The sequence below is a fragment of the Pteronotus mesoamericanus genome, unplaced genomic scaffold (assembly GCF_021234165.1).
Source record: "Pteronotus mesoamericanus isolate MK-2021 breed Mesoamerican mustached bat unplaced genomic scaffold, CSHL_Meso_final scaffold_476, whole genome shotgun sequence".
Taxonomy (NCBI): domain Eukaryota; kingdom Metazoa; phylum Chordata; class Mammalia; order Chiroptera; family Mormoopidae; genus Pteronotus; species Pteronotus mesoamericanus.
In genome coordinates, this window is record NW_026555318.1 from 439,136 (window position 1) to 462,253 (window position 23,118).

The window sequence follows — 23,118 nt, forward strand, 5'->3', positions numbered from 1 at the left end:
CCTTCTCTCTCAGAGCCCAGATGTCCTAGAGGTGGTCTGTGATGCGGCAAAAAAATGGGAGGCGTGGGGGAAAATGGGAGGTGTGGGAAAGGAGTGGGATTTCGTGTGTTTGCATGAGAGTGTGTAGCTTCAGGCCTTGGGAGTTAGCAAGAGGGAGGGAAGGAAGGAGAGCAAACTCTTTGGAAGGTGTTTCTTGTACATGGGGGATCCTGCTCTGAATCTCCTTAGTCCTCCACTGTGAACTGGGGTGGGGATGGGAGGGGTGCTGGGGAATAAATCTTGTATGAGAACAATTTTTACGAGACTAATGTTGAATGGTGTCCTACCCTTGAGAGGTCTTATTATCTGGTATGCGATTAATTTCAGGAGGTGAGAGCCGCGGAAGAGGAAGCCGAGGTGGCAGGGGCCCACTTGCCTATCCTTATTTTTCCCTTGGGATGGTCAGAACCACCACCAAGGTCTGAGGCCACCATCCCGCTCCCCAGCAGAGCGCCGACATGAGGGTAGACTTGCACTCTCTCGGCCGGCGTCTAACCTGCAGTTCCATCGTTTCTAATTCTTGATACTGCCCCGTAAACGTGTGCAGACAAGCATATTTCAAAGGCTAATGAAATTTTAGGTAACAGAAGTCTTTAAACAGTAACACCGCCCCTCTGGATTCCTTGAGCTGCGGGGACAGCTGCTCTTTGGCCTTCAGCTGACCTCAGAAACTAGAAATGCTTATTTTAGGCTTTGTCCCACTGGTCACTGTGGGCAGGAGTGGAAAGCACCTGCCAGGTGTTGCCGTAAGATGGACCCCACCTAACGGAAACCTAAAAGCTTTGTGGGTTCAGACCAGCTCCCTCCCAACCCTACCTTTCCTTGGCGTTCAAACCAGTGTGAGTTGAGCGCCCCCTGTGTGCGGAGCTCCGTAATGAGCAAACGGGAGGGACGCTATGCAGTACGTCTTCAGGACCGCCCTCCTGCAAAATACCCCTCGTTCCTATTTTACAAACGATAAGACAAACTGGCGAGGAGCCTCGGGCCGTGGGGTAGGACACGTCCCGGTGCTTAACTGCCTTGTGACCTTGAGCCAGCCGCTTGCTCAGCCGGAGGTGACCCAGACTGCGGTTTCTTCCCGTTGGAACTCAGCCCTGCCCTGGGTCACGAGTGCGTAGACTCGTTGGGGCTGGGCCTCGAAACCAAGGCGTTACTTACTACGGCTTTCGTTCCCACGGGGAGGAAGGGAGAGGTTGGGAGCGAGTGCCCCCACCTCCTCCGCACAGACCCGGGGAGCAGGGGGTCGGCCCCGGCCCCCAAGTTCTGAAGAAAAATGAACTACGGTGTCCCAGAAGGGTCGTTTCGTTCCTCGAGACGGCTTCCCCTTCCGCCTGTCACCGCACAAGTGCCGCCCCTCCCAACGCCGGAAGGAGCTGTTGCCCAGAGCAACTGCAACGTCCGGCTTTCCGAGTTTGGCGGCGGGAAAAGGCCATGAGTAAAGGCCGGGCTGAAGCTGCGACTGGAGGTAAGCGGGCCTTGGGAACCGGGGCAGACCCGGAGGGGAGCAGGTGAGGGGCTCGGCTGAGTGAGCCCCCCGCGCCCCTCCCGGTCTCGTCTCTCCCTGTAGCCCCCGGGATCCTTCTGAAGTACTTGGAGGAGCAGAACCGGCCCTACAGCGCCCAGGATGTGTTCGGGAACCTGCAGCGGGAACACGGACTGGGCAAAGCGGTGAGGACCCTCTTCCGGGATTCCTCCCCTTGAGACCCCTCGAATCAGCCTGGGGTCCCGCTCTCTCGAGGCTGCCGTTCTAGCCTTGGGCTTCCTAAGGCTCGTCGCGCGCTGCTGCCTATCACTGGCTGCCCGGCCCGAAGTCCCTCTGATTGCTCCTCACCCTCCTCTCTGCCAGGCGGTGGTGAAGGCGCTGGAGCAGCTGGCCCAGCAAGGCAAGATCAAAGAAAAGATGTACGGCAAGCAGAAGATATATTTTGCGGACCAGGTGAGGGAAGCCCGCGCAGATTATCAGCCGTGTGAGAGCCCAGTATTAGGTGAATCGGCCCCTAGTATTAACTCTCTTTGGGGGAATTGAGGGAGTCCATGAAACTCAGCTGTCTGACGCCGTTAAAAGGGCCCCAGCCATTCTTTAAATTAGCGTGTACTCCCTTGCTATGATCCAAACTTAATGAGATTTCCAAATTTGAAATATAATACATAACAGAAAACCCTGAATTGTTGCTACCAAAATCCATTTCTGCTTGGGAGTTCTTATTCCCAATCATCTAGATTAGAACCACCGTCTGTCAAATGATTTCCCTTGTCTCCACCCCCCCATCCCTAAACACAGATTAATTTTGAATCTCCAGCCCAGACCTCCATCTGGCTGTCTTTCAGATCACTGTGACTAAAGCAGAATGCTTCCTCTCTCAGACTGGCTCCTTTCACATTCTTCTTTCTGAATGGAATCAGCCTTTACCCAGGCCCGAGACTAAGGAGTTATTCTAACTTACCTCACATGGCTAGCCAGCCATCAGGTCCTCTCCTTTCCACCTGCCGTCACTGCTCTCTCTAGTGCAGGTGCTCCTCACCTGTTGCGGTATCCTAACAGGTCCCCTGGCCTCAAACACTGCAGCCAGAGTGATCTGTGTTCATGCAAATCTAGTCATGGCATTTCCCTCAACACTCTGGTGCGCTCTGGAACAGGTAAAAGGCACTTGGAGACTTGGCCCCAGCCTGCTTCCAACCATACTTGTCCCTGTTATTTCTCCATCCGTTAATACTAGACCATTTGTATGGGTTTTACTCCTGTATCCTTTGCTCATTGTCCTTCCACTGCCTAGAGTTTTTCAGTCCCTTCTTCCTCTTCTGCCTGCTTGCCCAACTCACTCTTACTCATCCCTTAGAATTTCACTCAGGCATCACCTTCTCCAGAAACCTTCCCTGAGTGCTGAACGCTCTAATGGCCTCCTTTTCAGGCACTTACCACTAGAGGCGTACTGTGTTATAATTGTCTTTTTACTTGTCTCCCTCATGAAACTGTCCCAGGACAGATCCCGTTTCTCATTCATCTTCCTTTACTTAGCACCCCCACAGTATTTAACATCCAGTAAACATGAAATACTCATTTAACTGAACCAAACCACCATCAAGGCTAATTTTCCTAAAGTAGGTTTCATTATGTTACTGCCCTGTTGGAAGTCTCCTAAAGGAAAAGTTGACAGAATTTTTTCTGTAAAGGACCAGTTAATATTGTTACGCTTTGCAGGCCAGATGGTCCCTTGCCACAATTACACAGCTGTCGTGCCTACTCAAGTCCACCACTGTAGAGCGAAAGCAGCTATGGGTCACATGTAACAAATGGGTGTGGCTGTTTCAATACGTATATTTAAAAAAAAAAATCCACCTGGCAGGATTTGGTTTACAGCCTGTAGTTTGCTCCCTTTTGCTATAAAGGTTTACCTTGCCTTAATGTAGAGTCCAGACTGCCCAGGATGGCATTCACGTCCTTCCTAACCTGCTCCCTGTCACCAACTGAGAAGACCCCCACTGAGCCCTGACACAATCCTTTTCCAGCAGCTGGTTGCTCATGGGAGGGGCTCCTCGGACTTGTGCTAGAGCCCTCCTGTCTTGCCTCTCTGCCTGTCCAGATTCTTCCTATTGCGGAAGCCCCCAATTTTGGTATTACCACTTTGCAAAGAATGTTCCTTTACTCCTTCAGCCCAGTGAGAGGTTTAACCACTAAGCTGAAAGATATTTGTCCTATTTAGTATCCTGCCAACATGGAAACCCCTTGAGGACAGGCATTAGCTTTCAACTTTGATAGCCTTTTGTTGGACCCGGCACTAAATTGAATGATTCCTCGAAAGTGCACTCCCGCTATTTTCCCAGACCCTTTGGAAGGTTGGGGAGTCCCAGTTCTAAAGTAACATGAATGTTGCCTTTCTAGACATGGGTTTCCACCCTGTGCCACACATCAGCCCCCTTTGCGTTTTCTTCTTGTCTTTGGCAGGACCAGTTTGACGTGGTGAGTGATGCCGACCTCCAAAGCCTGGATGCCAAAATTGTGGCCCTCACGGCCAAGGTGCAGAGCTTGCAGCAGAGCTGCCGCCACATGGAGGCTGGTAGGAGGCTGGTAGGAGGCTGGTAGGAGGCTGGTAGGAACGGGCTGGGGAGGAGGGCGCCCCTAGCGCCAGGGGCGGTCGAGAGTCAGGAGTTACTAGGGGAGCTGTTGACTCTTGCAGTGAAGATCCCTTTGCAGGGCTGCCACATTACATTAAAAGAAATGCATGACTGTTAATGACTTTTGAAATATGCATTTGCTTTCTTTACCATGATTATCGGTGTGATCGTCCCACACTTCCCTTTATTCCGAGCTCTTTTAACTGGCTACAGCTAACAGTCTGTTTAGCCTCACAGTGGACCACTGCTTACTTGTAGATGGAGGAGGAAAGGAAACTATTGGGTTGGCCAAAAAGTCCATTTAGTTTTTTCTGTAAAGTAAAAGACACTTTTTTCATTTTCACTAATAACTTTACGTCACCTATCTCCTGCTATGGGCTTCTGGTGGGTAGAAGCCAGGGGTGTTGCTAAGCATATTCCAATGCATAAGACAGCCTCACAGCAAAGAATTACTTGGCCAAAATGTCAGTAGTACCAAGAAACTTTGTAGACCACTTTTGACACTTTCGATCAGTCACAGCATCTTCTCCATGTGCTGCACAAATCCTTTTTGTGCCTTTCAGTGGTGTCTTCACCTTTCTTGAAATAATAAAGCATAATATGCTGAAAATGTGGTGTTATTTTCTTCCATCTTCAATGGTAAAATGGCTGCACAAAAATTTACCAGTTTTGATTTTCTTCCCCAATGAACGCTGATATGATGACTGTCACAATGCAATCTAACAAAATTGTTTCAGATAAAGTTAAAGACAACTAAGCACTACTAGAGCCATAGTACGGAAAACTAAACGAAATTTGGGGCTAACCCAATAAAGTGGTAATTCTGTAAATTTTAATCTTTCCTGAGCATTTTTGGAATAAGGGGCCCATTCTGGATCCCAAGTGTAGAACCCAGAGCGAGTGGAGGCCTCATTCCCTACCTCAGGGAGCACCCGCTGGGAAAGACACCCCTTTCCTTGGGGGATAGCAAGTGACCGCAGGGAGATGTGGTTTCAGAGCTCAAGGAGTTGAATAGTGCCCTGACAACACCGGAGATGCAGAAAGAGATCCAGGAGTTAAAAAAGGAATGTGCTGGCTATACTGAGAGACTGAAGAACATCAAAGCAGCCACCAACCATGTGACCCCAGAAGAGAAGGAGCAGGTGGGTTAGGAGGGAGGGCCTCTTGTGCAGGGAACTGAGGATGAGGGTTGACCCCAGTGAATGCTGACTGCTGTGGGGCCAAGGGCTTAACGGAACCTGCTTCCTCCATCCAGGTGTACAGAGAGAAGCAGGAGTACTGCAAGGAGTGGAGGAGGCGCAAGAGGATGGTATGTGCAGAACTCCAGGGCAGGCCCCGGAAACGGCAGCCCCCAGAGAAACTGCCGCCCGATATCGCGCGTGCGTCAGACAGTGCCTGGTACTGCCCCTCTGCAAAGTGGTTTTGTTTCTTCGCAGGCGTCAGAGCTGTGTGATGCGATCCTTGAAGGGTACCCCAAGAGCAAGAAGCAGTTCTTTGTAAGTGGTTCTCGCTCCTTTCCTTGCTGCCCTGGGATTTTTGTGGAGGCCTCCCTCACCTGTCTCATTGCCCCACAGGAGGAAGTTGGGATAGAGACAGATGAAGATTACAACGTCAAGCTCCCAGACCCCTGAGAGCTCCCGTGGCAGGACTGGGGGATGGGGAGAGATGTCCCGGACTGGCTGCCCTGTTTAGGCCGGGTTTTTTGTTGTTACTGCTGCTGCTTTCCACCGTTGAGCAGAACAGTTAGGAGTGGGCATAAACCAGAGTAGTAGGCAGAGAGGGTGGGGAGCGCTAGCTGCCCAGAGTGGATGGTTATGCTCATTACATTGTCCACATTTCAAACGCATGAGCTTAACACTTAGATTTGGAACAAAGTTAAAGGAAAGCATTTGGCAATATTTATTGTAATATAATCTGATATAAAAATATTTAATTTCCTCTGGATAGTCAAACCTCCCAGATATCAAACCTGAGGAAGGCAAAAGGGAGCTTGGGGGACAAGGGTAGAGAGAGGCTGTCATACACAGCATTCGAGGGCGCAGGGCCGCAGCGCATGCTATGTACCCCCGGAGGCCTCCAGCTGCCCCCAGTCCTGGGATAGATGCAGGCGGCCCTGAGGGGCGGTGGAGCCCCAGGCGCACCTGACAGAAGCTGGGAGCGGTTCTGAGGCCCAGCTAATTTTCTAAAATTATAACTTTAGCAAAATTGTGTTGTTGGTATTTAGAAAAATAAAAACTTTAACATGTGGTGCTGTGTCACACTGGACTTTGCTGTGCAGTGCTACCACCTGTGGGGACAGAGAGCAGTAGGTGGGGAGGTTGCTTCTCCACTGCCCACAGCAGAGGAGGAAGGTGAACGGGCGGAAGGCAGGAGCAAGGGCCGCGCAGCCCTGCCCTGAGCTGGCCCGAAAGCTGTGGCTTTACCTGGGGCTGACCAGGCAGCTCTAGCTTAGGCGTGAACGGCCTTTCACCCTTTGTAGCTGTGGAAGTGCTTCCTCTTATCCTTTCCTCCCGTCCGTCTACTGCCAAAATGGCCAAACTTGGGCCAGTTATCACCTAAGAGACCAAAACAGGCAAACAGTAGTTTCTAAATATGTGTAGATCATGTGCCAAAATTTGAAACCTGAGGCTTAGGAGAAGGGGGGCACCCAGAGCAGACCCCCATTCTGAGGACTTCAGTGGGAAGGGTGGGGGAAAACTGGGTAGGCTCGAGCTCTATGGTCAATATAATAAATTAATCATAAACTTTCACAAAACAAACACCCCAGCCCCACTAAGAACAAGGCGGGACAAGGGAACCAAACATCAAGGAGAAACCAGCTGACTGGCCTAAGGTGTCGCAGTCCGATCTCAGGCCCAGTGGCTCTGTGACCAAGTAGGAGACTCAAGGCCTCTTGCTGGCTAGTCTGCAGGTCAGTAAAGCTGGTTCTTCAGTTGGTGCAGGACACCAATCACGATCTCCCGTAGGGTCTGTTAGGGGTAGCAGAAGGAGAGAGACGCTGCTCAGGTGAGGGCACAGAGCTCAGGTGAGGGCACAGAGCTGTCTGTGACACCTGCCTAGACTGGGTGTGCTCCCTAGAGTAAAAGCTGCCCCCGGGAAGCACTGGTGTCTACAGTTTATTTTGCAATGCCCCCAAAACAGGATGGAAGGATGGGCAGCTATGTGATAAAGCAAGTATAAAGAATTTAATGGTAGAATATAGGTATGGGGTCCCCAACCCCCAGGCTCCAGACCAGTACCAGTCTGGCCTGTTAGGAACCAGGCTTCACAGCGGGCGAGCAGCGGTCTGCAGGCATTGCCACCTGAGCTCTGCCCCGGTGCCCCCGCTCCCCCTGTCCCTGGAAAGAGGTTGGGGACCGATGCCTTAGGTAATAGATATGTAAAATGTTCGTTGTAAATTCTCTTAACGTTCCAGTATGTTTAAAGTGTCTCACAATAAAAATGTTGAGAAACAAAAAAGCAAGCAAGACTCTCAGATACACGTTCAAGTCTCAGAAAAAGTGACCAGTCCTCAAAAGCATAAGACTCAAGTTTAATACCATTAACAAACCGCACCATTACAAATAATAAGCCCTAGGAAAAACTACTAGGTCCAGGGTTGGGGGGGCCAGAAATCTTTCTAAAACCCCAGGTAATTCTGCTTCAAGTCATGGAGACTTAAATACTGGGCAGCCAAGGAGTGACTGAAGTGGCCACAACGGGGGCTAAACCAAGGCCAGACTTAATCTTGCAGGAATAAGTGCTAAGACTTGACACAACCATAAAAGGAAAATCTGGACTTGAGAAAGCAACGGGGGGAACAAGAGTACTTAAAGTTGTAGAAACACCCTGAAGAAACCTACAATCTACTACCTGCTTTTCTGAAAATGGCTTGGGTCACGTGGCCTGAGGTGGGGGAGAAGACCCCAGGCCCCATACCTGAGGCTTACAGTGCTCCTCAATCCAGCTGAAGACGCAGGCCGACAGCTCCTGGAAGCTGGCCATGGAGATGGAGGCATTGAAGGACTGGAACAGGGAGTCCATGATGCCTTGAAACACGTTGAACTTGACCTGGTCAGAGACCTGGTCCTCCCCCTCATGGGGGTTATCCTGGTGTGCCTTCACAATCTGCTCATAGTTCCTGAAAGCAAGCAGGCCAGGGCTAAGGTGCCAGCTAGGGCAGCTCCAGCAGGCCAGGAAGCGTAACCGGTGCCCCTACAAGCCACCCCCCCGCCCGGAAGGGGATTCCTGGAGAGCCTGTGGGATACACTCATCAGCTAAATATTGCTTATGGGTCAAAAACGGAGAACTCTTCTCCAACCTTCCTTTCATTCACCCAACAGGCTTTCCAGTGTTTGCTACGTGTCAGGGACTTTGGGATACAGAGTCCTGCTTCTGTGTGACCACTTGAGGGAGTGAGAGTATTATCTGATGTGGCCTTTGACCTGAATGAAGTTGGCCTCAGTCCCCTCAGAAGCCCTGGTTCCCACAGTTCAGCACCCCCTTACACTTTCATGATCTTTAGGGCCATGACGTCCTTGCGGAGTGTGGACACCTCCTCCTCCTGCTTTTTCTTCTCCTTGTGTAAAAACTGGATGTAGTCAATAGCTAGGGTGGGGTGGGAAAAGGGGTGGGCACAGAGGTCTCAACCAGAGGACGAGGCTGCCCTTGTCTCCTCTTTCCCCCTACCCCAGCTCTCCCGCTGCAACCGCCCCGCCAGGGCCAGGCTGGAAGCGGGCCTGAGGCCAGCCTCCTCACAGCCCAACCCCTCCGGTGCGCGCCCTGGCCATACTCTTCTGTAGAACGATGGCTTTGCTGAGCTTCTGGGAGCCGATGGAGAAGTCCTGCTGCTGGCAGGTGGGGACGATGGTCTGCAGGTCATCATAGCCTCTCTGTGGAGAGAACAAGGGAAACAGGTTCCTTACCTTGGAGGAGTTATTGCAGACTGGCACAAAGCTTTTCTTCCATGACACCAAGTTCTATGCTTACAACTAAAGGGGTGAGGGGCTGGAAGGAAGGAGGTGCTTCATGTCCAGGGACTAGACTAGCTGTCCCCAGGCCGCTTGGGACCGTCTGATGGGATCAGGGCACAATGAATCTGAAATATCCAGGGCCCTCCTGGGCTGGCTGAGGTCTCCCCAGTCACCTTGATGGCATCCCTCCTCTTCTGTTCAGCCTGAGTGTGTGCTCGCCGCCGCCGGTCCTTGTAGGACTCCTTGTAGGACTCCTGGTGGTAATCACTGTCCTCGTCATCTATACTCAAGAGTTAGGGGCAGGAAGAGGTCATTCTGGGGCCCAGCAAGGCCCAGCTAGTCCACCCTTCCCTAACTGGGGAAAAATGTGCCCAGATGGCAGATGAACATGGGAACCTAATATTCGCCATGAGGTGAAAGATGGTGCCACCCTGTGTCTGGCGCTAAGGCCCTAGCAGCCCACGTAGATGGCTGGAGCTCCCTGTCTAAGAAAGATACTAAAATGATGGCATATCTGAGCCCCGCCAGGTTGGGGGCTGTTGCTGCCTACCTGTGTTGGGGACGGAAGAGGCACTGGTGGAACCGATGCTATTAGCTCTGGACACTACACTCCCTTTGCGGGTGCCTTCTACAAAAAGCCCTGGAAAAGAGAGGCCCCAGTCACTAAGGGGTAAGGTGAGGGGAACACTGCTGGCCCTTCGGACACCTGTGGGCACAATGGCTCCCTGATCCTTAAGTGCTGGCCTTTCCCCTTAAACTCAAAAGCCAGCCACATTTGGCCACCCACTTCCTGTGGGGCCATGCTGCGATGCCCCCGTCCCTAGTGTCTACACTGCTCCTGGCCTGCAATGATGCTTCTTGGCTTCACAAAGTAACATCTGGGCTTGATGCGGGCTGTCACTATTTCCATCACTTCCCTGCTCCAGAACAGTGGGAACTAGGTGGCACGCTCGCACACTTCCAGCTCTTGTCCTCCAGCTCCTCCCTTACTGTCTCAGGTTCAGGGACAGTGGACTGGTCAGGTGTGGCTGACAAGGCCAATCGAATCTACCGGGCTGAAGCGGGAGTATCAGTCACTCCACAGCTGAAGCCGAGAGGGGAGGCACTCACCGGGGTCCAGGCTGTTGTCGCTGTAGGCATACTCCACCTGCGGCACCGAGTAAGGAGAAAAGCTCATCAGACCTCCACCCCGGAGGAAGTCGCCACCATTCACTCCGCGTGCACGCGTACGCACACACACGGACGCGCAGGCAACGAAAGGACAGGCACACACGTGCAGGCAATTACAGGATTCACCCCAGAGCCAAACCTGCTTAGTTCGTGGGAGCGCCGCCCCCGGTATGATCCTGCCCGCCCCACACTTCCACTTCCTCAGTCCCAAACCCCGTACCCTCACACTGGCACACACAAGCCTCAGTCATCTCCCCACCTTGGAACGCGCCGGGGGTGAGCTGTCTTCTCTGCAGCCCCTGGGCCCAGAGAGCGAAGGTAGGGGTACTTTGGGGACCGGAGGAACTTCCCTCATCTTCCGGGCCCCCTACGTGCACGCACCCGACCCGTCCTCCCCTCACCGGCGTGCTCGCCCACGGGGCTTGCCTTGACCCAGGGGTCCTCCGGGGAGGCGCCGGGTTCCGTCATCTCCTACCCACCGCACCGGAAATCAACTAGCGGGTGCGCGCGCGCCTCGCCGCGAGGGCACGCGAGGCGCACCCATGTGACCCAAACCTACCAATCTGCGACCAAAGGCAAGGGGCGGGGCGAGGGTGGCGCGCGTGCGCGGCGCGAGGAAACGGATCCTGCCGGGTGGGCTGACGCTGCCGTTTGGGTTGACACAGGAGCCTTTGGAGGCGTCACCCTGTTGTTCTCTCCTTTCCTTGGGGTTGATGACGTGAAATGAGGTCCCTTCAAAAGGCTTGTTCTAGTAGTGTTGCAGATAGTTGTGCATACCCGCACTACCTGTCCGCTCCCGGGGACGCCTTTCCCCGGGGCCCGCCAGGCCACGTCGACTTGTAGTCCTGGCCTCCTCATCCCACTTCACCGGGCTGCAGGCTCTGTGATGGCACAGGCCCGCCTGGCTTGTTAAAGGATGTCTTCCAACACCCAACGCAGCGTCTGGCTGGATACTTGTGGAATTAACGCTATCAAAGGGCCTGTTAGCCAAATTATGCTACTTTATAGGTAAGGAAACTGAGGAACCTAGAAAGTGTGTAACTTGTACAAATGCGCACAGCCAGTGATAGGGCCAAGGCTGGCCTCCGTCGACTAGCTCCAAAGGCCATGCTCTTAACCACTGTGCTGCTGGCTTCCAGTTCAGGCCTGAGCCCAGTGCCTGTAGCTCAAGGGCCCCAAAGATACCCAGAGGCATTGCAACAGGAAGCAGACACCATATAGGCAGCACCTGCAAACATTCACCTTTAATTCTGTTCAAATTTCCAGTGATTGCCTTCCCCTGCCGCCCCCCACCCAGCCCGCCCATGGCCCCAACCGTAAGTATCGCAGACACTGGTAGGTAATGGGGTTGGAATGCCAGAGGAGCCTGTTCTCCTGTGGACCACATCATCAGTGTTGGCCGGACACTGGCAGGCTGGGTAGGCTTCCCATGTCCGCCAGGCCCTGCCCTGCCCGGCTTAGCTCAGAGCCCCCTGGGCCCAAGCTCCAGGGTGACCACTGAAGCCCCCATTGCTCCTCACCACTGGATCTCTCGTCAGCTCCAGGGCCAATCTGGCCCCACAGAAAACTCATTGTCAGTCATGACCTGATGGCATCTAGTGGATGCGCTTCTGCAGGAGGGCCCAGGCTTCCTCCACCTTTGGGCGAGCCAGAATGTTGGGAGGAAGAGAGGTTGGAGTCAGGCGGGAATCCACTGGAGACTCCCCCGCCCCGCCCCCCACCACTCCTACAACCCAGCCTTTCCCTGGGCACCAACCTGACGCTGGGTGACATGGGGCTCCCATAAGGTGCTTAGCACCACGTGGCTCTGGTCCACAAGCTGCTGCCCACTCATCTGGCTCTGCAGCCGGCTTTGAGCTGCGGCCTCACTCAGGCCATCCCTCTCCACAATTCGTCTTACAGCCTGGATACAGACATGACATTTGCTGGACCCCTGGCTTAGAGCAGTCTGCAGTCTGCAGTGGAGATGGGGTGGCAAGTGGGCTCTAGATACCTCAGTCTCAGGGATGACAATGGTCCACACCTCATGCACCATGTTCTGCCAGCCAGCTTCGAGTAGCACGGCGGCTTCAACCACGCATACACGCTTTCCTAAAGGGAGACCCCAGTCACTGCAAGCAGTACCCCGCCACTTGCTAGCTGTCAGAGAGCCAATGAAACACAGTTCTCGGCAAAGTGGACGGTCTGGCTTGGAGTGGGGAAACTCTTCGGAAAGGCATGTGCTCAACTGTGCCCCTCGGCCAGTCCCATCATCCTTCCCACTCACCCTCAGCCACAGCCCGATCCATCTCCTCTCGGGCCAGCTTTGCGATAACTGGCCACGTAATGTCCGTGAGCATCTTCAGCTGCTTCTGAGGAGCAGGACAGAGGGAGTGGGCTGTGGTTACCTCCCCGTGGAGAAGGAGCCAGCCCGAGAGATGAGGTAGTTGGGAATAGATAAATGGAAATTGGCACTTTGAGCCAGACCAGAGAGGTCCACTGGATCCCAACCCCTGGGTCTACAGAAGCTGAGAACCTTTGGAGAGGTGTGTATTTACCTTGTTCCCAAAAACCCGGCTGCCCAGGACCTTCCTGTTGATAGTGCCATCTTTATGGAGAATATCTAGGTGACAGAGACAGGTCTGGGCAAGGAGACCGGGCCAGCCCCTCACTTCAGGCCTCCTTCAGTCCTCTCCAGTTGTTACCTGTGCCAAAGGTTTCCAACACGGGCTGGTAGGCAGGACCATCTGGGGCATAGGCCCGATGGCCGAGTTGGTCACTGTCGATGACGAAAGCCCCCAGGCCCCTCAACCGCTGAGCCACTGAGCTCTTCCCAGAGCCACTGATGCCCGTCAGCCCAATCACATAGAGACCTGGGGGGAGCTCTGGACTTTTCTGGGGGTAGACAAGAGGAACCCTAGTTACCAGGGTCCTCAGGCCCATGCTTGCGCTAAATCCTTCAGTCTCTACCTTCCAGCATATCAGCCCACCCAAGCAGGGGGGAGGAAGGGAGGACATGCTTACATGTGGAGGCCGAAGCAGTTTTCCCAGCATTCGCTGGCGGAAGCTAGAGGAGCTGACTTTGTCCTCTTCATTTTCCCTGTGGCTTAGGTCCTTCAGTAACTGGATCTGGTACAAGGCAAGCTCTTCCAGGCCCTGAAGTAGAGGAGGAGGGGTGAGGAGAGGGAAGGAGGGCTGAGATGAAGAAGGGCAAACAATGACACCCAACTTGCCCCCTTTATCCTCCCTATTTACCCCAGAGGTAGAGCTTGCTTCAGAGGACAGCCTGGGAACAAGTTCCTCCTTCCCTCTTTCTACCACCATGAGCCCTCTCTTCTGTCCTCTGGGGTCATGGTACTTCCAACAGCCCCCCGACCGTGGCCCTCCCCATCCCCATCCACTCCCTCTGCCAATCTCCCTCGGGTTACATTCTCAAGGCGGAAGCGGTTGACGGCCATCCCCCCTCGATAGGTCTCCTCGCTGACCGCCAGGAACTCCAGGGAAGGGTCAGAGCCAGCAGGCCCATAGGGGTCCAGCAGGGGTACGATATCAAAATTCAAGGAGGGCTTGATGTCCACCAGGAACTCACTCAGATGTTCCACACGTTCTGCATAGGGTTGGAGCAGCTCAGGGAGCAACTTGCCTGAGGAAGGAGCCCAGAACAGTGAGGTCTTTTTACTGGGGAGGAAAAGTATGGGCCAGGTTGGGGAAGAGTGTCCCTAAACATCCTATCTCCTGAGGCAGGTGGCAGGAAGAAAGGGCTAAGCCGGGAAGCAGTCTGTGATGGGGAAGCTATGAAGGGAAGGCAGCAGGGAAGCACAATAGTCCCTGCAAGGGCTGGCGTGTGTCCACAGAACTAGCAGTACCAGTGGGCATCAGAACCCGACAGAGACTTTCAAGAACCTTATCGTTTTCAAGTCCCCTCTTATTGTCTCTGCTACCACTACCTACAATTCACTCATCCATTTATTCCCAGGGTCTCAAACTTTAGGTTTCCTCACCTGGAGAACTTGTTAAAAGTGCAGATTCCTTGGCTCCACATTTGGGGATTCTGATTGAGTGGTGTCTAAACCACACACTGAGAAAGCTGCTTTTATTCACTTAACAAAATTTCCTTAGCACCAACTGAGTGCTGGGCACTGTGTGTGACATTTGGGAGGGGTGGAAAGTAATGGATGGCCCCACCCTTTCTCAATCTTGCATTGGCAGGTGCAAGGAGTTTTGGGGGTCCTCCACCACCCTAATCCAGTGTCTCGCCCACTCACTCTTCAACAGGTCTTTGTCTGCTACTCCCACCACAAGCCGCTCCTGGGCCAGGATGCACGCAACACTGAGCAACACCTTGTGGGCATTGTGCAGGCGGTCAAACGTGCCACCCACAGCCCCGCGACGGTAGCCACGCACGGGCTGCTTTGGAGATCGGGCCACGGGGTAGGATGGCCTAATAGTGGAGGGTAAAGGGTCTTCCATGGGCTCCATAGGCAGCTCTCCAGGCCCATAATCAGGGTATAGTAGCACTGAAGCAAGTTGTGGACAACAACTGTAACAGCTGGTGGCATAACGCTCTAGTTGCTGTTTGACCGGGTTGTACTGGCTTCCATCCAGGGTCTGGAAGTCAGTCAGCACCACCTCCGGCGGGTGGGCCAGGTTCTGGACTGAGCTGGCTGGGGGAGGGAGAAAGCTGCTCTTGGTTCGGATATTGGTCAGCAGGATTCTGATGTCCAGGTTCGTGTGCATGTTGGCGCCAGCATATAAGTGCGTGATGAAATCGAGAACCTCAAACGTGGCCTGCACGGGGCTGGACTGGGGCTGAGCCGGGCCCTCCAGGCTCATGCCCGGCTGCAGGTGTACATAGAGTGTGTGATTCACCAACCGGGACGCAGAGATCAGGATAGGGACCAGGCGACGGGCCAGGGAGGTCAGCGGCGTCGTCAGCACCAGAAGGCCCGACCGGAATAAGGCCATGCTGCCTACGCCTGCAGACAGTCGGAGACCAGTAGAGGGTGACTGAGGGGGATGTGCCTGAGGTCGATATCTGTAGGGGACCCTGGACCCAAGGCAGGGAGCAGGGAGCGAGGGTGAGATCTGTGCCAATCGAGAGGAACCCAGGGGCGGGGATGGGGACAGGGCATAGTACACCACGCCTCGGGGCTGTGCTGTAAGACTCCGTTTCCTTATCTGTAAGACGGGGAGGTGAGCTTGCTGAACTGAACCGAAATTCTGGGAGAGAAAACTGAACAGGAGCCCCTGAGTCATAGGGCTGGGGATCCAGAAATTTTGGGCCCTCCTGCTAAGCTGCACCAGGGTCTTCAAGGAATCAAAGGAGGGGACTAAAGGCAAACACTCAGGCTTGGCGAGATCCCCTACTTACTGATACCTCCGGGGTTTGGTTCCACTTTCAACACCACAGAAGACTTCCCCGGATGCAACACGGAAAGACTAATTTAGCAACTGTGACTGCGAGCTACGGAATCCGAGAAAGGCCAAAATGTCCGTTTCTGTCCGGAGTGGAATTCTCGCGAAACTTCTAAGGGGGCGGGGCGGGGCGGAGTTGGGAAGTTTGGGAAATGGATGAACCCTGCTTTCCAGACCTCTGCAACGCAGGAACTGGGCGGAGGAGGGCGACGCGAGCTTGAAAGCCCATTTCACGAATGCCCTTCAGACCCTGAGAGAAAAATTGACTTCATCAAGGAAACAGCTACAAAAGCAGAACACCTGACTTTCTTAATAAATGACGGAGACGAAGGTGGGGGCGTCACAACGTAACGCTTAAATTAGGGCTCAGCGTTCCTGGAGTCCTGCTGGCTTCCCCCAGTCCGAGGATCCTCACGTGGGCGGCCACAGGAAAACTCTGGCCAAGTCCCCATTTCATAGATGGGAAAATTGAGGTCCTGTATGTTTCAGGAACATTTAGGGAGATAATGACAGGCGCTATGTATTGTGATTTCGGGGCCCCCGTGGGATGCTCTACACATCCCACAAAACCAGTGACGTGCCAGTTTGCAGGAGAGAGGTGGAGGAGAGCTCTGTGTGTGAGCTCAGTAGAGCTGTTAGACGAGGAAAATGGTCAGGACAAAAGCGGGCAAGAGCCGAAGTTGAGGGCTTACTGTGTAGCTAATGAGTGCTGGAAAAGCTGGAATTGGTAGTCTCCGTGAGGGGGGGAAGCCAGGCTGCCATCAGGAAATATTTCAGGTAGATTGTCCATGGAGATCTCAAAAGAGAAGGAAACCAATCTCCAAGATTCTAGTTATGTGCTGTGGTTGATTTTCCCAAACAAAAATAAATGCTAACTTTCACAATGACGCGTTTGTTTTTTGTATTCTTAAAGAGGTCCCTTCCCCCACTCCCCAACGTGTGTAAGGGTCTGGCCCCGCAGAGCCTGCATCTGCCCCTGGAATCAAGGACGGAGAATTAGCAGAGCCACCAAGGTACTGAGGCCAGGCTTCCTGGAGGAGACATTTTAGGTTGGATTTTAAAGAGAGGAGCAGTTTGAAGAAGCAAAGACTGCCGGGAACTGCTCTGAAACATCTGTACACGCAATTTCCTATGCCTACACTATTGGACCAGGGCATTGAGAGGACAACTGCTGGTTGACCCTTTAGCTGGATCTGGGCGTTAGGAAGCTCCTCACCTGCTTCTGTCCTTGGAATGTATGCTCTGCGCCCCATTCTCACTGTGGGAGCTGTCTTCAAGGACAAAACATTGAGGGAATAGTGTGTTGTTGAGACCATCTGGACGGTGTACATGACTCAACCTAGTTAAAGCCTCCATGTAAACTTTTAAGATTCTGGTTGGGGTGGGAGTGGAGATCTACTTGTCTTATGTCTTCCCTGGACAAGATATAAGTAATTTTTCTTCTTGCTTATTCAACACTTAAGCACTATGCTGTACACCTGAAACTAATGCAAGATAATAATGAGTGAAACTGTAATTGAAAAACTTGTAAAAAACCCTACTAACCTGGAGTTCCCTGTCTCTTTCTTCCTCGCCTCCTGTGTACAGGGGGCCAGTTTCAGATTCCACCCGGGAACTCCCCAGGTTGCAAACCAAAAATGGCAAACCAACTAGGAGACTGAAGAAATGGGCCTTGGCAAAGAGGCATCTGCTGGGGAAATTCAGGTTTACCATGGACCTCTGCACGGGGAGGGGTGGCCTGTATGTTAGATGCTTGTGGACTACCACGTGAGTCCAGGGACACCCCAGACACCGGGAGGCCTCATGCGCATGTTTGAAGAACTGCACACAGCACGCTGCCCGAAGGAGGGGGCCCCAGTGGCTGCCGCAGTGGGCTGGCCTCGATGGCGGGCACTTTGGCTGGCCGCCAATGCCCAAATAGAGGCTGAAGATGGAGGTAGAAAATTGGAAGAACAGCCGAAGTTAGAAAGGATCTGCAGCTGTGCACAACTCTGCTCACTTTGGGACTGGCAGACAGGTGGGAGAGCAGGAGAGTAAGTGGGAGGCTTTAGCATGCTGTTTTGCAAAGCTAGAGGGGCATAAAATGCTTCGGATTAAGGCATGAGTGCTTGTGACAAAGCCTGATTGGGACGCTTAGAGGTGGGATCCCGGGAAGAGGACGAGAGGGAAGGGGCGGGCGCTGCAGTGATCGACGGACAAATGGACAAATCGACAGAGGTAAATGGACAAAGCGCCCTATGCCATCCAACCCCTAATAAAAAGGAAAGCAAAAACCCAGCAATGACAACCCCAGCCAGTGGGGCAGTCCCCAGTTCAAGAAAATTTCATGATGAGAGGACATACTTCTGCTGAGCGTACTGATGTTGCAGCTAAGTCCCAGCACAAGGCCAGGGAAGGTACCTTGGCATGGCTAGAGCAGCTCTGGGATGGGAGAAGGGAGCAATAGCATTTCTCTGCCCAGGCAGGAGACAGAGAACATGAGCAACATTGCCACACACCCTGCCTTCCAGCAGCGCATGCATGGCACTTGGGGAGGTTCAAGGTACTCACCCCCTTAGGGATTGGATTATTCTAGCCTGCAGAGAGGCTTGGCCCAATGGGAGGGATCACCCCGGTCATAGTGGACCCTGAAAATCTACAGAGGAGGTGCAGCAACTCCTTAGGGAGTTGGGAATGAGACAGAGCATCTACATTTCTGTCTGTGAAGGCCTCATGCACTGCAGAAATGAAAGCCATGATCCTCCAGTCCTACCCTACCACCTGGAAGGGATGCTGATTCCCCCGCTGAATCATCGTGGGGCAAGACAAAATCCCTGCCCTCCTGGAACTTAGATTCCTGTGTGTCTTGGGATGCGATGGTAAAGGGTATAAATAAATCTCTAACAATAAAGTCAATAAGTCAATAAATAAGTTTATAAATACACCTAGTGATGATAAGTCCTAGGAAACAAAGTAAAACAGGGTAAGGGGACTGCAGTGAAGGGGAGGGAACGCTATTTTAGATAGAGTCATCCAGGAAAACAGCAAAGGCCTGAGGGAAAATGGACCGAACAGAAGAAACACAGTTCAAAGGCCCTGAGGCAGAAGGCCAGGAGAGCGGGGTTAGCTGAGGACGAGCAGTAAGACCAGTCAAAAAGGAGGCGGGGCCAGATCAACAAAGGTGTAGGGAGGCCTTGGGGAAAAACATTAGACTGCTGAGAAAGGAAGCCACAGAAGGTGCTTTGAGTAGAGACAAGAAATGAGTAGACTTTCATTCTTAAGAGATCATCGGGCCCTGGCTGATGTGTCTCAATTGGCTGGAGCGTTGTCCTGCACACAGAAAGACTGTAGGTTCGATTTCTGGTCAGGGGACATACCTAGGTTGTGGGTTCGACTCTTGTTTCTGGGCATATATGGGAGGCAACTGATCAATGTTTCTCTTTCACATTGATGTTTCTCTTTCCCTTCTTCTCTCTCTAAAAGCAATGAAATATGTTCTCTGGTGAAAATTAAAAAAAGAAGAAGAAAAAGAAAAGGTCATTCTGGCTGCACTGTGAAAACTTTACTGTTGTCAGGCAAGGGTGGAATCAGCGAAACCAGTTAGGAAGCTGTTGCAAAATTCAGGAGAGATGATAGCGCAGGAACTAGGGTAATTTCCAAATGTGCCTTGAGGATTGAGGTAGAGCTGTCCGTATTTGCTGGACTGGTCGAGGGAATGAGAGAAACTGGAGTTAAGGAGTGTCTGAGATTTTTGAACTAAGCAACTGGATGCATGAAATTGTCATATACTGAATCAGACTGTTTTCTGCATCAGACTCCTGGGTACCAGCAACTGGCCACAGCTACCTTGAAGACATTCTTTCCTTCTGCACAACAAACTGATAAAATTCTCTTTCTGACTCTGAAGTTAGCACCTCCTGATCTACAAAGAGATACCACTTCAGTAACTCATTACTACATTCCTGAGAACAAAAGGAGTTGAGCAAGCAGAGTGGTTAATGTTTGAACAGAGGCCTAATTAAGTGGGGGTGGGGTGTGTGTGTGTGGGGGGTTGATGGAGGGAATGAGGGTACGAGGTGGAGGGGAGCCAAGGAGGAAAAAATTGGGACAACTGTAACAGCATAATCAATAAAATATATTTAAAAGATAAAAAGTGCAAAAAAAAGCATTAAATTATTTAATTCTAGCTGCCAAAATTACTATGCACATTAAAATCACAGGGGGCTCTGCTACAGGACTACTTGGGATTGTGGAGAGTATGGATGCACGGAAGAGAGCGTGGGCACGTTCTGCCTTCCTCACGTCCCCCCACCGGTGACCTCTTGAGCGTGTGCCTACGCACACTCACACACGCGAGCAAAGAGAACAGTTACCATGGTCCAGAGCTGCGTGCCACCTTGGCCCTGCCGCTTTCCGGTGGCCTTCCTGGACGCTGCAGGGACAGCAGTCCCATCTGGGCCAGAAGGGCAGGGAGACAGGCAGGGACGGGGTGCCTGAGGCCCCTCTGAACCTGCCCCCTAGGGGCAGAAGCAGCAGGCGGGCCAAAGACTCGGGGCATGTCACTTTCTAGGAGTAGGGACAGGTCGAGATGCAGCGCTCCCTTCCCCCAAAGCCCCACCCAAAGCCCCAGAAAGCCTGGAGGTTCCTCTCCATTGGCACTTCTTGGCTCTCGGCAGCTGGCCTCTCTGCGCTGGTTGTCCCCTCCTCATTTCCTAATCTCTCTCTCAGGGCACAGTTCCCTCCAGGGCAGCCCTGCCTCTCTCCTCTGCCTGACACCTACTCACCTAGTTTCTGTTCGCTCTCCACCCTCCTCCAGCGCCAGCCTCTGAGGAGGTTAGCAGGAGGTGGCCCCACAGCCCCCCAGGCCCTTCAGTGGCTCCTGCGCCCCAGCTCCCTCCCTGGCTTCAGGAAGGAAGACAGACACCTGGGCAGACCAGCCAGGCCTGGAGCCTCCACCAGACCTCCTGGTGAGAGGCAGCTTCTGGGCTCCTGGGGATCCCTCCCACGAAGTTTGGCCCAGGGTGGGGGACGAGGAGAAGGGTGAGTGGGGCTGCCTCCTTTTAATTCATTTGGCCTTGTTTCTTATTTGCACATCTGGCTTCCCCATGGGACTATAATTACAACACTAGTAACATCACCAGCAGTAACAGCGATGGCCGCCGTGAAGACCTCTACACCAGCACTTTCGAGCATCACCTCAAGTAATTCATACTATGATCCATGACATAGGTATTATACCCATTTTACAGCTAAGAAAATAGACTCTCAGAGGGTAAAGAACTTGCCTGAAGTCCCATGACTGGTGGCCAAGTCACAACCAGACTTTCCCCACCATCCAAGTTGTCCTAACTCCTAAAGCTGCAGGCAAGAGCAGTGGACTTGCAGGATGACCCTGGCTGGCTCTCCCCTCATTCTGGGAGGCTTCCGGGCAGGTATAACTCAGGCTAACAAGGTCTTTCCAGGTCTCCCACTTGCTGCCCTCGCCAGTGCAGTGCAGCTCCGCTCTATTTTCCAGAACCGCACATTCCCAGGACGCAAAGGAGAGAAAGAGACAGACCGTGGGGACCAGGCCTTTATTGCGGGGCGGCTGGAGGAGCACCAAGCTCAGGGTCCCCCCATTCTCCGGCTCCGGCCTCCATTTGAACACCGTCAGAACCCTTGGCGGGCTTGTCACCGAACACGGAGCGGTATATGGCAGTGACATAGCTGCAGCCACTGGGGTCAGCGAGGCGCAGACGCACCAGGGGCAGGATGGCCTCGGAGGTGAAGTAGCGCAGGGCGGGCCGCAGGTCACGCAGCGCCGCGAGGAAGACCTGAGCAGGAGGGAGCGAGCACGTTAGCTGGGGCTGGGCGCGCGCGCGCGCGGGCCTGGGTGCCGCCCCGACTCCGGGAGCCCTGCCTGGCACCCACCTCTGTCACTTCTTCTGGGTCCTGCGCCTCCTCGCGGAAGACCTGCTGGAAGTGGCGCTGGTACTGGGAGAAGAGGCTTCGGGTTTGGGCGTCTACATGGTCCAGCGTTGCGCTGAGGCTGTCCTGGATCTTTTCCTGGAAGGCGGTGCGCACCGGGCCGCACTCGATGAGGCTCACGCTGGCGACCCGAGAGCAGCAGAGGAGCGGGTGGGCTGGGGGCTCATGAGGACGGGGCCCCCGGCCGGGCCCCCAGCCCCCTGCTGCCACCCGCACGCGGCAGGAGCGTGGGAAGGGGTCTGCACGTGGGCAGGTGGCAGGAGCATAGGCTAACCCGGGCGTTTGAAAAGTGGTTCAGTGCCCAAGAAGGGCTCCCACGTCCACCTGAGGGTGAGAGCGTCAGGATTCCAGCTTGGCTGGGTAACTGACGTATGGTGTGGCCTTGCGGGAGTTGGCTAAACCTTCTGGGCCAGAGCTTCCCAATCATAACACAGACACCTCACTCACTAGTCTTGCATGTGCTATAGGCCCAGTACAGTGCCTGGCACACAACAAATACGGGCTGTAGTAGGGAGGGGCCAGCGAGACCCCCTGGGAAGAGATGAGCTGGGTATGGGGGTTTCCATCAGGATTCAGAGGGCACCGGGGGCGGGGCGGTGACTCACTGGATCCCGAAGGGCAGCAGCTGAACCGCCAGACTCTCACACAGACCTTCAATCGCAAACTTGCTGGCACAGTAAACTTCGTTGAAGGGCAGCCCTTCGAGGAGAGAGGAGGCTGCTGAGAAGCGTTGGCGAGCGCACCTGTGGAAAGCCCGCTGCTGGGCCGCGGCCTGTCTCACCCCCAGCCAGGCCCCTTCTACTCACCCATCAAGCCTCCCATGCTCCCGGTCACCAGGATACGCCCTGAGCGGCGGCGCTTCATGTCCGGCAGGAAGGCCTGGAGCACCTGCACCATCCCGACCAAGTTCACGTTCAGCACAGAGCCCACGGCGTCAGCTGAGTGCGCCTCCAGTGGCCCGTGCAGGCCCCGGCCGGCGTTGCACACTGCGGGGAGAGGTTTGGCCCCCATGCCTGACGCGCTGCCCCTTGCCCCAGCTGGATCCCCTGGGTGCCCTGGGCTGCTGGATATCTGGGGTTGGACACAGGCCAGGGGAGGCTCTTGCGTGCATTTTGGGGAGGCTCACCCAAAACGTCCACACGGCCTTCAGTCACACGTGCCCTGGCTGCAGCCACAGAATCTGCATCCTGCACGTCCAGCTGCAGTGTCTCCAGGGAGCTGGGAGAACACCCTCGGGACTTGGCTGCCTCCCACAGCTGGCCCTGCGTGCGCAGGTCCCGGAAAGTGGCATACACTGCAGGTTGCGGGAGAAAACAAGGATCTGATTGGCCTACTTAACTTACCTAGATTCTTTTGGACCAGGGGTTTGCTCTCCATCCAAAACCACTCATGTACCTTTGAAGCCCTGGGATGGGTCTGACGCGAGACGCAGGGCCAGGTGCAGGCCGATGCCCGAGGAGCAGCCGGTGATGAGAACCACTGCGCGGTCCATGACACGAGAGGA

The 23,118-nt window shown here is 53.9% G+C and overlaps 4 protein-coding genes across 10 annotated transcripts; 1 reads left to right on the forward strand and 3 right to left on the reverse strand.

Annotated features, from left to right (window-relative positions):
• The first annotated feature begins 1,381 nt into the window (after positions 1-1,381).
• PSMC3IP (PSMC3 interacting protein) lies at positions 1,382-5,947 on the forward strand. 2 transcript variants are annotated; one of them, XM_054593800.1, is made up of 8 exons: positions 1,382-1,504; positions 1,607-1,707; positions 1,886-1,975; positions 3,983-4,094; positions 5,149-5,294; positions 5,408-5,461; positions 5,589-5,648; positions 5,727-5,947. In XM_054593800.1, exons 1-8 carry the CDS (start codon positions 1,471-1,473, stop codon positions 5,781-5,783), a joined length of 654 nt encoding a protein of 217 aa, XP_054449775.1. In that variant the 5' UTR covers positions 1,382-1,470; the 3' UTR covers positions 5,784-5,947. The 2 variants fall into 2 exon arrangements, with proteins under 2 accessions (XP_054449775.1, XP_054449774.1); XM_054593799.1 differs by having other exon boundaries at positions 5,589-5,783.
• A 136-nt stretch (positions 5,948-6,083) lies between these two features.
• On the reverse strand, positions 6,084-10,838 carry MLX (MAX dimerization protein MLX). Of its 4 annotated transcripts, none has more exons than XM_054593795.1 (8): positions 10,534-10,653; positions 10,215-10,251; positions 9,655-9,744; positions 9,278-9,384; positions 8,924-9,023; positions 8,640-8,739; positions 8,071-8,272; positions 6,085-7,121 (listed from the first exon to the last, which is right to left on the reverse strand). In XM_054593795.1, the coding sequence occupies exons 1-8, from the start codon at positions 10,627-10,629 to the stop codon at positions 7,065-7,067; spliced, it is 789 nt and encodes a 262-aa protein (XP_054449770.1). In that variant the 5' UTR covers positions 10,630-10,653; the 3' UTR covers positions 6,085-7,064. The 4 variants fall into 4 exon arrangements, with proteins under 4 accessions (XP_054449772.1, XP_054449770.1, XP_054449771.1 ...); XM_054593796.1 differs by lacking the exon at positions 10,534-10,653 and adding an exon at positions 10,701-10,838 and having other exon boundaries at positions 6,089-7,121; XM_054593797.1 differs by lacking the exon at positions 9,655-9,744 and having other exon boundaries at positions 6,084-7,121.
• A 708-nt stretch (positions 10,839-11,546) lies between these two features.
• COASY (Coenzyme A synthase) lies at positions 11,547-15,757 on the reverse strand. Of its 3 annotated transcripts, none has more exons than XM_054593793.1 (10): positions 15,631-15,757; positions 14,519-15,229; positions 13,682-13,896; positions 13,278-13,409; positions 12,959-13,148; positions 12,812-12,876; positions 12,541-12,625; positions 12,268-12,365; positions 12,031-12,177; positions 11,547-11,911 (listed from the first exon to the last, which is right to left on the reverse strand). In XM_054593793.1, the coding sequence occupies exons 2-10, from the start codon at positions 15,216-15,218 to the stop codon at positions 11,870-11,872; spliced, it is 1,674 nt and encodes a 557-aa protein (XP_054449768.1). In that variant the 5' UTR covers positions 15,219-15,229; positions 15,631-15,757; the 3' UTR covers positions 11,547-11,869. The 3 variants fall into 3 exon arrangements, with proteins under 3 accessions (XP_054449768.1, XP_054449767.1, XP_054449769.1); XM_054593792.1 differs by having other exon boundaries at positions 15,625-15,757; XM_054593794.1 differs by having other exon boundaries at positions 14,519-15,300; positions 15,625-15,757.
• A 5,463-nt stretch (positions 15,758-21,220) lies between these two features.
• On the reverse strand, positions 21,221-23,106 carry HSD17B1 (hydroxysteroid 17-beta dehydrogenase 1). Its single transcript, XM_054593643.1, has 6 exons — positions 23,010-23,106; positions 22,741-22,908; positions 22,421-22,600; positions 22,220-22,313; positions 21,558-21,735; positions 21,221-21,460 (listed from the first exon to the last, which is right to left on the reverse strand). Exons 1-6 carry the CDS (start codon positions 23,104-23,106, stop codon positions 21,221-21,223), a joined length of 957 nt encoding a protein of 318 aa, XP_054449618.1.
• Between the last annotated feature and the right edge of the window lie 12 nt (positions 23,107-23,118).